This window comes from Pollicipes pollicipes, unplaced genomic scaffold (assembly GCF_011947565.3).
Source record: "Pollicipes pollicipes isolate AB1234 unplaced genomic scaffold, Ppol_2.1 Scaffold_7231;HRSCAF=8579_pilon_pilon_pilon, whole genome shotgun sequence".
In the NCBI taxonomy this organism is placed as follows: Eukaryota; Metazoa; Arthropoda; class Thecostraca; order Pollicipedomorpha; family Pollicipedidae; genus Pollicipes; species Pollicipes pollicipes.
The window spans coordinates 41,827,054-41,838,142 of NW_023597034.1; the positions used below are offsets into that span (position 1 = coordinate 41,827,054).

Here is an 11,089-nt window from a genome sequence, read left to right on the forward strand (position 1 = left end):
CGTGTTGATGTGTCTGTAGAATCCGGATAAGATTTCTGACAAAGCCTCAGAGTTTTATCGGTTTAGAAAGAGCCCACTGCACCATTGCGAAAGGGAGAGCGCTGGCGATTTGGTTAGCACAGTAGCCTAACCCATGATTTCTGTCGGTATTGACTACAAAATAGTCACAGTTGCTCTCGTGGCAGTGTCTGGCTGTCATCAAAAATGAAGGAAAATGTGTGAGAATGCATGATGTCATTAAGCGATGGGCCATACCTAGCGATTTTCTTGGGGGAGGTGGTTTCTATCAGGGACCCTTTGTCAACCCTGTGTCCCCCCACCCCCACCCCTATTTGCCAAGGCTCTGGTTGCGCGCCTGTCTCCCCCACAGCCGACGTGACAATGGGGTCTGCAGCAGGAATGACAAAGCCATGAGTGCTGGTATGGTGGGAATAGCATAGGTGGTCTGGTGTATTTGCCTCTGAAGTACCGTTGGTCACCATAGGCACCCTGTTTGGAAAAAATCAGCCTTTCACATTGCCCAGACCGATTCTCTGATGTTTTTTTGTCTATCTTTTTACGCCGGGCAAGCTATAGACGAAGGTATACACCATTTTCATTAAGGATATGGTAGTAATTTGGAAGCCCGATGCCGGCGCTCCTTAGCAAGTTTGTGACGAGGCCGACGCTTTTTGTGTTTGGGTGTGTTAGGTGGTTGAAATCCGGGCCGCCCACCCGTCCGAATCTGTTCACATTCCCATCCTTTTGTCAATTTGTGACAAGCTTGCCTTAGTATGGTGAGTATGGATATTCTCATACTGTGTGCTCTTTCGCCACTTGATTGTAATGCCAGCCTAAAGTGTATAAATGTCTAGCGTCTTTGCGCGCTGGTTTTGTCTACCGGCCTCACCCAGTTTTCAGTGCATGGTGATATTGTGCCTAGGACTAAATTATCGTCCTGTACGCGCCCCATAATTTCTTATCACATTTGTGAGATTCTATGGGTATTTTACAGGTAATGAACACGTGTGAGATACCTGAGAATGAATCACATCTGCTGACACTAATGCCAACACCCTAACCTCACCACCTTGCTGGGAGCCTGTAGCACACTGTGATGGATCAGCCCTCTGAAAGGGTGCTTTCCTGTTAAGGTTGGAAGGCCATGGTATATTTTTATGATCATTTAATTTTTATGGGCAGCAACTTTCAAAGCATTATATTTGGATGGTTGGTGCCTTACTTTACCATCATTCATGATTGCAAATGCCACTCGCCATGCACATCATGATTCCTTTGATCTCTCATTTTCATGTTTGCCTTTTTTAGGTGAATGGTATGTTGTCCATGGTGTAAGTCCTGGGGTGTTACGTGGGATCTAGCTGCACAGGCTATGACTTTAGCTGCAGCAGTCAAAGCACCATGTAGAACCAAAATAAAAGGTTCCACTCCTATCAAGAGAGTGTTGCAGTCAGTCTTGATTTGTGGGTGAATGTGCTGCAGCATGCAATAATATAGACTGCTCACATTTTTCATTGATGGTCTGGTCATACTGAATCTGCTCTTTGAAGTTTTTTTTGGCAGTGCCTTTCTGTTCTATAAACCTTTGCCCAAACATGAGTTCTGCATATGCATTACTGGCAGCTTGCAGCTGTTCAAGAATTGAGGGTGGTCTTAAAGGCCCAGATTCTGATAATCATGACTCAACTTTACTTAAAATAATTTTCTGTTCTGGTTTGCACCAATCTCTTCTGGGAGGTTTTCTGGTTGCTGGTATGTGAGTAAAACTTTACAAAATATTCTGGTTAGTGCAGTAATCAAATAAATATGTTGCTCATGTAATTTATACTTATGAACCCCAGCCCAAGGTGAAAATATGTTGGATTTAAATCATTTTTGAAAAGGGTGATCTGGCGATTCAGTGCATGACATTATCGCAGAGCATGGTGGTGACACATTTTTGAAACTTCATGATTGCATAATATATGGATGGTGCACTGCAAGTCAAACATTTTCCTAGCTCAGCAGGAGCAAGCGGAACCTGGTTTCTGGCACCTGTTAGAATTGTGGTTAAGGTTATTGGACATTATCAACCTGCAACAGCTCATTTGCTGTTTAGTGTTCTGTAGGCTACTTGTCTTCCTCAAAAACATTTTAATGCATCATGAGATTGCAAGTCCAAGTATTCCATACCATGACACTTAGCGTGATTTTATCCATGTTTCTCAGCTGTCACTGCAAGGCACATGCCATTGACAAAGTGATATTGTAATTGCTGAAAGAGCACACTTCCATTGTCAGCCCCTATATTGCTAAGTGGAAGTATATGCAACTGACCATAATAAGTCATGTCATAATTGACATGGATTTTGTGATACACTCATTTCTTGTTCTCATGTCATAATTGTCCTTCTCAATGCTGTTGGCACAATTTTTGTACATCTTACACTACACTGGAGTGTCATTTTAGCTGTCTGAGGCATGTAGAGATCATCATACTTGCCAGTATTCTACCAATAGGGACGGAAGTACCAGATGTACCACATTTAATGACACTTGGTTGGAAGAAATCTAATTGTTGTATATGTAATTGGTATTTCCATTTTTGCCACATTTCTACAGAGGCTGCAGTTGCTTGGTATGACAATGAATCTTTTTTCTGTGAGCATTTTCAATGGAACTTCATTGAGTGTTTCATTCAGCACTATTATCATTGCATAGTTGAGATGGGGTAATATTGGTGAGCCTAAAGAGTTGGTTCTGAATTCATGGAACAGAGAATACTAAGGGCTTCTGCCTGTGGTTTAGAAACAGTTAAGCCAACTGATACTTGACTTAACTGGTTGGCATTTTCAACAGCAAAACAGTCATCAGCTGTTCAAAAGAAATAGCTTTGGATCAAGTAGTTGGTGAGCTCAATGTGTCATCATGTCCCTGATCACACTTTCGGGGTGAAATCATTTGTCCTAAATAAACAGAAAAGTGTGATATCATCACACATTCAGAGCATACATCTGCCACATGCCAACTTGGCTGTCCTAGCCAGTTACCAATGAGCCATCATTTACACACCTCATAAGTGCAGTTTGTTAGGGTACAAACCAGCATGTCTACCATGTGATGGCTGAAGTGCGGTGCTGCACTGGCTGAGCTAAGGGAACATTGATGATGGTGAATGGTGGATGGGAAGGCAGGATGTGTGCTGCCCCATCCCCTCTCCCCATTTATGCATATGTATTGTGCTGGATCACATGTGTTTTTATAACATGCTGCATCATTTATGTGTATCTAATATGTTCCTTAGTAATCTTGGATTTCTAGTTTGGTGTGTGGTGGGATAGGTAGGATTGTATTCTGCTATGTTGTTGCATAATGTGTACTGCTATATGACCACACAATTTAGATCGTGTCCCACTGTGAAGTGGCATAATTTTGATTAAGCCTCGCTGTATTAGAATCATATGCTCACCTCTGTTTTAAGTTTTACTTTTAACTAGTGGCATGCTGCACACTACAGCATGCTGTGAAGAAGTTATATTTTGTATGGACTTGTAGCCAGGATGTTTTGCAGCTTTGACACTTAATTAATGGGATGTTAATCTGATTGAAATTATTATATAAACATGTATAGCAGCAAGGTGCCTGCATACCCACATTGGCTAACAGCAGCGCGGATTTTGGGATGTGCTCAAAACTGAAACGTTTTTGTGTTGTGACATATTCGTGGATGGTGCTTATGTGGATGTGGTTCGTCACAAACAATTGTCCTTCCATTATGTCATTCATTTCGAACTTTTCGCGAAGCTCCGCAGTTGGCTGGTATCCGCGAGTGGCTTCTGCAGTCGCCTTCGCAGTGGTGAGGCAACGGTGCTGTCATCCCGGCGTCTTATCCCGGTGATGTACCGGTGTGCCGGGTAGGAGCCGAGCGAGGTCGACTGAGCGTGAGCTGGGTCTGGGCCTGGCGTGCCCCTCCCCCCCACCCCGCCGCCGGGGCGTGAGTGGACCCCGCGCACGAGCGTCGTGCCCTGACGCGGCGCCGATCTCTCCCGCCAGACGGACCAGCAGTTGGACTGCGCGCTGGACCTGATGCGGCGCCTGCCGCCGCAGCAGATCGAGAAGAACCTCAGCGACCTGATCGACCTGGTGCCGGGCCTGTGCGAAGAGCTGCTCTCGTCCGTCGACCAGCCGCTCAAGATCGCCCGCGACAAGACGGTCGGCAAGGACTACCTGCTCTGCGACTACAACCGGGACGGCGACTCGTACAGGTGAGCGGGCCGACGCCGTCCGGCGGAGAACCCGCACAGGTGACCGGACCGACGCCACCCAGCGGGGGACTGGTGTGGGTCGGACGGCTGTGTGGGTACTTGTTTGGATACTTTAGTCGGGCGCGTTCATGCTCTGTGGTCCGGCTGGAGTGTTTGTTGTGAGCGGGGAGGGCGGTGTGCTCGCGTCAGTGCATGCGCCTTCGGACGGGCTGATCGACGTGGGGACGGGCAGAGCTGTGCTCCACAGCTGCTGAAGGGCCGGTGGGACTCATTTTGCCCCGAAGCTGGAGGGTTTGCTGCTCCGGCGCTTCCCACCAACGTTCGGCCGGAGTGATGGACTGTCCATCCCGCCGCCGCCGACTCACCGTTTGTCCGGCGCCGCCCGCAGGTCGCCGTGGAGCAACACGTACGACCCGCCGCTGGACGACGGCACCATGCCGTCGGACCGGCTGCGGCGGCTAGAGATCGACGCCAACGCCGCCTTCGACCAGTACCGCGACATGTACTTCGAGGGCGGCGTCTCGTCCGTCTACCTCTGGGACCTGGACCACGGCTTCGCAGGTGCGGCGGTCGGGCGCGGCTGTGGGTGCGGGGTGTAGCGTGGTAAGCGCGCCGGCGCAGGAGCCAGCATGACCTTTTCCGTGGTAGGCGCAGGCGGGCGGTCCCTGCACGCCGCGCAGTCTTACTCCTTGATAAGATAACGGGCTGCTGCGTAAAGGTAGGCTTTGTGGGTTGATATTTCTAGTTCTGAGTGTTGTGAAAAGTTTAAGGCTAGATTTGCCGCGAATGGCTCACCATTGCGAAAGTGCCAACAGAAAGGACGTGCGAGCGGGTCCAATAGCTCGCCCAGATGGGCTAGTAAGATGCAACTCCCACGAAAACTGCCTTTCATGCATGTTTAGCCTCGGGACTGACACACTTAATTCCTCCTCGTGTCTCCAAATTGCTCCCTGTCCCAGTCCTTGCCGGCCCCAGATCCCGTCTGACGACTCCACGCCACCCCACAGGGGCGATCTTGATAAAGAAGGCCGGCGACGGCTCGAAGAAGATCAAGGGCTGCTGGGACGCCGTGCACGTGGTGGAGGTGCAGGAGAAGTCGACCGGCCGCAACGCCCACTACAAGCTCACCTCCACCGTCATGCTGTGGCTGCAGACCAACAAGGAGGGCTCGGGCACCATGAACCTGGGCGGCTCTCTCACACGACAGGTTAGCCCCGCCCGCACGCGGTGACCGCCAAACGAGCCTGGGCCGTTCGGACGGGGTGACCCGCGCTTGGACGTAACGTCCGCTGTCGGGGTGAGTTGGTGACCTTGTCAGCTTTCGTGCCACCGTGATCCCTGCCGTAAGCACGCGCACGGGGCGCAGCGTCCCGCCCCGACACCGGGCCGAGTGCACCGTTCGCTGACGTCCGCCGCGCAACGCCGCGTTCTCCCGTGTTCGCCGCCCGTGCCGCCGCTGACAGCGCCCCTGGTGGCCGGTCCGGCAGACGGAGCAGGACGCCGTGGTGAGCGAGACGTCGCCGCACATCGCCAACATCGGCCGCCTCGTTGAGGACATGGAGAACAAGATCCGCAACACGCTCAATGAGATCTATTTCGGTGAGGAGGGAGCTGGCGCGCCTCGGAGCGGTCTGGACAGAGGGCCCTGCTCCTGGCTGGCAAAGCCGAGCGATCCTCCGCGATCGGTCGGTGTCGGGAGGCGGAGGTGGGCTGGAGAACAGGCCGGGAGTCGTCTGGGTCATGTGCTGGGTGACCTTTCCCATCTTCCATGTTTTGTTTGTTTTTTAGTTCCGAAGTTTTCCAAATTCCGAAGTAATCTCAGTCTATAGTCTTCGAATTTCCAGGATCGTGCGCGTTGGGTTCGTTGAAAGCTAACTCAACACCACGGCCGTAATGTGTGCAGAATCGTCGAAAGCTGACGTGATGACATCACTGGTCCGTGGCTGACATGGCATGGCTCATACAGCACCAGCTGACTCAGCCCCTCGTCACTCAGCGGCGCCTCCGCAGTCTGGGCGGCTCGCCCTGACCGCCGTGTGCGCGCCGTCCGCGGGTCCATCCCTCGGTCGCTGCTCGGACCCGCCCCTGCCACACGTCCCGGTGGTGTCCCGGCCCGGCCCGCTCCGCCCGGCGCGCCGTCTGTCAGTGTTTGCCCGCGTTCAACCCAGACGCCGTTTGAACCGGCCATTGGCGTCGAGGCTCACGGCTTTGGTCTGCTGGGTAAATGCCAGTCGCCGGTAATTGGTGGCGGCGTGTTTGGCCATTGATAGCGTACGCAAACGCCAAACTTGGCCGGGCGCCAGAATGGGGCTGTTGGCTGGGTCGGACCCTCTGATTCGACTGTAATGGGACAGGGCATCGAAGCTCGGGAAGGGGACGGGCTGAAATAGCCAGCAGCGCACTCGGATTGTATTGATCTGGCGGCTCGTTTCGCAGATAGCTACTCCAGCTCACGCGACCCGAGCGGCCGGGCTGGTGATGCGGGGTATTTGTACCCCATATCAGCGCAGGTTGTCGGCCACCAGATCGTGGTGCCGGTTACTCAGAGGTGCTATCTCCGCCATGATGTCCGATGGGTGCCGAAATTCGGACGAAACGCAGTGGCAAACTACACGCTATGTACATAAACTCGCGAAGTGTGTGGCGTTGCGCTGATAGGAGGTGCTGATAACGTTACCTGACAGCCGTGCCCTTCTGTGATGGCCAGGCAAGACGAGGGACATCGTCAACGGACTGCGCTCGGTGGCGCCGCTCGAAGCGCAGAGGCGCCAAGCGGCGCTGCAGAACGACCTGGCCGCGGCGCTCCAGAAACGTCAGACCAAGATAGAGTAGCGCGCCGCCCGGCGGCCGAAATGCGAACTCATAGTGCCGGCGGCCGGCGCCAGAGGCCCGCCCGGAAGCGTGCGGCGCGCCCGCGCCGCAGCCCTTTTTACCCCCGCTGTACCCGACCCCCCGGTAGTTGTGTTTGGGGCGCGCCCGGCCCCGTCGCCCGCGCCGCTGTGATGGCGCCACCGGTCCTGTTGGTTTGCTACGGGGTTTCTGTTACGCGCCGGATCGATTGTGATGTGTGCCTGACCGTCGGCGGTGGCAGCCGTGCCCGCGGACGTGAAGCACCGCGCGCCGCCGCCAGCCGCCCTGTTTATCCCTCGTCTAGGTGCGGCCGCGTCGCGCGCGCCGCCTGAGCCGCCGCCGCCGTGTACATACCGCCAGGGGACGCCGAGTGCCCCGCCCCCCCCGGCCGGCGCCGGGCCCCGGGCTCGCTGATCGCCGGCGAGCCACCGAGCGCCGCCGGCGGGCGTTGCGTATTTATAAATTCACGGCTATGATTGTTGCTATATGAATACATATTTTGAAGGAAGCGGCGTGTGCAACGGTGTGCTGCTTGTAAAGTACGTGACAGTAAGAAGCAAGAATGCCAAGGTGCAGCGTCTGGCTTGTCAGGATGACTGAGGATTAGTTTCTCTGTTTCACTGGAATGGCTGCCGTTCAGTTGCCCCGATTTCCTTGCTGCCTTTACAAGAAAGCGTAGGGAAAGGCTGATGCGCTCGTAGATCTATGTTTGGTTGGCGGTGAATCTCGTTGAACGTTAATCTGTTGTAGATCATGCCTTCCTGCTGACATCGCTGCGGAGCTGCGGATCCCACCAGCGACGCTCGATCACTGACGTTCGTCTCCACATAGCGGGCCCGTAAAGCCCGCGTCCCGTTGTGCCATGCAGACGGCTGGGGTGCGGCCTGACCTTGACGGCCCGGGCGATGCGCTGCAGCCGGCCGGCGGCTTCACCTGTCTGGTTCGTCGGCCTGCAGAGGCGCCGCCGCCCCCTCCCCCATCGCTCCGTCCAGAGTCCACGCTGGGCGCCCGGCGTTCTGCTGTGGCGTGATATCGCCGTTAGACAGACAGAATACTTCATTGGCATGAGTGCGTGCCTTCGCAATGGTAATCCGTTGTCATGTTTGCATTCAACGCTGGTTTATGGACCTCCATATTCCTTGTTCTCATTCCATGTCTGCATTTGTTTTGGTTTGCTCCCCTCCGTCTCTGATCCTGCCGCGCCTCGTCCCTGCCCTCTTCTGCTGTCTGCCCTCGTTCTCGATATCCTGAACCGCCGTTTCAGTCAGCGCTACCAGTGACAACGCCGCGGGGAGCTACCGACGGACAGCCCTCGCGGCGGCCTGCCGCGGGGAGCTGCAGGCAATGTTTGCGGGGGCCTGCCGCGGGGAGCTGCAGGCAATGTTTGCGGGGCCCTGCCGCGGGGAGCTACCGACGAACAGCCCCCTCGGCGGCTTGCCGCGGGGAGCTGCAGGCAATGTTTGCGGGGGCCTGCCGCAGGGAGCTGCAGACGGACAGCGCTCGCGGCGGCCTACCGCACCGCATAGCAGCTTATCCGACCCAGCCCGGCCGGCTCGCCTGCAAACCCGCCCGGCGCCCCTGACGCTGTCCGGTGCCGGGGCTGGGCTCAGGCGGGCCTGGAGCACTCCTGCCGCATGTGGAACGTGGGACACGTCCGGACTGGAGGCTGCAGGAGCCGGCTTCGTCAGCCATCTTATGCGGGCTGTCGGGCTGTATGTGAGCGTGCTAAAGCTCCGGCACTGGACACGTATTTCAATAGCCAATGGTTGACGACGCGAGCGGATGTAACGCGGCGTAGCCGGACTCGGTCAGCGGTGTTCTGCTTCGGCCAACTATGACGTCAAACGCCTCAGTGGACGAACCGACGGCTGCGCACGCTGTCAGCCTAGTGTCTGCCTCCTTTGAAGTAAATGGCCACTCCGCTGGGTACCATTTTTGTGGTCTAATAAGACAGCGGCAACTACCGGCGTGAAAGCCCTCATGCGAGGTGGTCCGCGTAATATCCAATATCCGCCCCGCAAAGGCCTTTAGTCCAGCCTTTAGAGCGAGCTCCGAACATAAAAAAGCAGCCAATGGAGATAGCGGGCATTGAACGCCGCTTGTGATGACGCACGCACGGCGTGTAGGATGGCGCCGCGCCGGGAAGATGTCGAGAAGGCAGGTTGGGCGGATCCCGAGATTCCTTTCAACTCTGCGCTCCGTCGGTTTTCTTCGGCTATTCTGAGCACTGTTCGCCCCACATTACCTCTGCTGTCACTTCTTTGGGGGCAGCCTGATGCAAGGACCAAATTAGCCTGCGCTGGTAGACCCGGTCATATGGAGCAGTCATCCAACTGGGGAGTGGTTTGCATCGCGATGTGTTGCGCAGAAATATTCCTTAACAGCTGCTTTGAATAGATGGGCTCAGCGATTGGCAGAACCGGATCCGGGTTTCCCCAATAAATGCATATTTCATCGCAACAGATGGTGGCTGACAGAAAGAGTAGAATCATGACAGTGGCACGGGAACCGAGGGCTCTTGGAACGCCGAACAGTCGAGGTGAACCCGCAGTGCATTGAGTCCGCCCACGCTATTGCCACGGTATCATATTAATATAGAAGTGGGATGCTTTACGAGTTGGAAAAGCTAGAACAATAGCTACCGCTAGAGTTTTCCGCTTTCGCTGAGAAGTCAGGGCGTGGTATTTCCATTAGGCATACGCCATTGTCTGAACTGATGCGTACTTTCGATGATGGCATTCTGCAAGAACTAGAATGTTTCGGGAAGTGAAGAAACTGCAGATGACTTTGAATAGGCTCGTTTCATTCGTGGTATCACCCAGTCCCGGGTCAGAGTCCCCTTACACGCTGCAAATGCGCTGCAGTCGAGACACAGTTTGTCGGGTAAGGCTGCGGAATGTAGCGAAGCGAACGCTGCTGCATTGTGGCGTGTTGCGGTGCGTTTTCGGCGAAATGACCCCTTCAGCGGGAATTAATATGCAAGAATAGCACGTCTAGTGCCTTTGCGCCACCTTATGATTAGCGGCATGGCTGGGATGTTGATCTCTTTGACAGCGTCTGTCTCGGCACTCGCGGCATTTGGTCCAAATCACCGAACAATTGGTGGAAGTCGCTGACAACCAACAAAAACCTTCATGTTTTGGTGGAAGTTCGGATTTCGGCCAGACCCAATTAATTCAGATAATGCGTGCTTCAGGTGCCTCTTTGTCAGACAACTTAAGCAAACTAACAATGATTGTCTTTTCACGGTGCGTATAAACATCAGAAATCCTAAAACCTAAACAGCAGTACGCACTCAAAACTACCTCCGGCACGTTCTGCAATAGGACATGCGTGATTTTGCCTTGCATGTCACAGATTTGTGTCGATTCGCTCCTCTTATAGCTGGTAGTTCACATGCAGCCATCACTCACTCGCGTCACGTGATGTCGCGTTTATATTGACGGTTGTTCGTGACAGATACATTTTTGGATGTTGTCAAATTTCACTCTACGTAAGTACTTCACAGCTTTGAGGGCATCCGATGTCAACGGTCGCAGACAAAGTTATTTGTGAACGATTGTATTGCAGACTTAGACATTAACCTAGCCTCGGTCATTGAAAAGGGGATGGTGTGAGCACGTTATTATTGGTCTGCTGTCGGAAAAAGGAAATCGGAGGCAATAACACCCGTGCCATATTTCCCAACCGTTCTGGATACGTGTTCGAGTTTGGAGCGCGAGCACCGCACGTGACACCCTCCAAGTTCTGTTCGTTGCCTGGTGTCGCTACCGGCCGGCAGACTTTATGAACACACGCCTCGCTGTTAATTTCGATGGGTTCCCGGAATTGTCGAAATGAGCCGCATTTCGAGGTAGCAATCCTAGCGAACGAAGACACGCAATTTCCCTGAGTTCTTCCTTATATTGTGCCAGTGCGAAAGGCCGCCTTAAATGCTTGTGGGCTACGCTCACCCTACGCTTCATCATTCGAGCGCTTGCAGAAGAGAGATGACT

General features: G+C 53.9%; 1 protein-coding gene across 1 annotated transcript; it reads left to right on the plus strand.

The window, feature by feature from the left end:
• Positions 1-661: 661 nt before the first annotated feature.
• Positions 662-7,596, plus strand: cpb (F-actin-capping protein subunit beta). The gene is made up of 6 exons (XM_037234444.1): positions 662-776; positions 4,033-4,244; positions 4,633-4,805; positions 5,252-5,451; positions 5,732-5,843; positions 6,952-7,596. Exons 1-6 carry the CDS (start codon positions 774-776, stop codon positions 7,074-7,076), a joined length of 825 nt encoding a protein of 274 aa, XP_037090339.1. The 5' UTR covers positions 662-773; the 3' UTR covers positions 7,077-7,596.
• Positions 7,597-11,089: the final 3,493 nt, after the last annotated feature.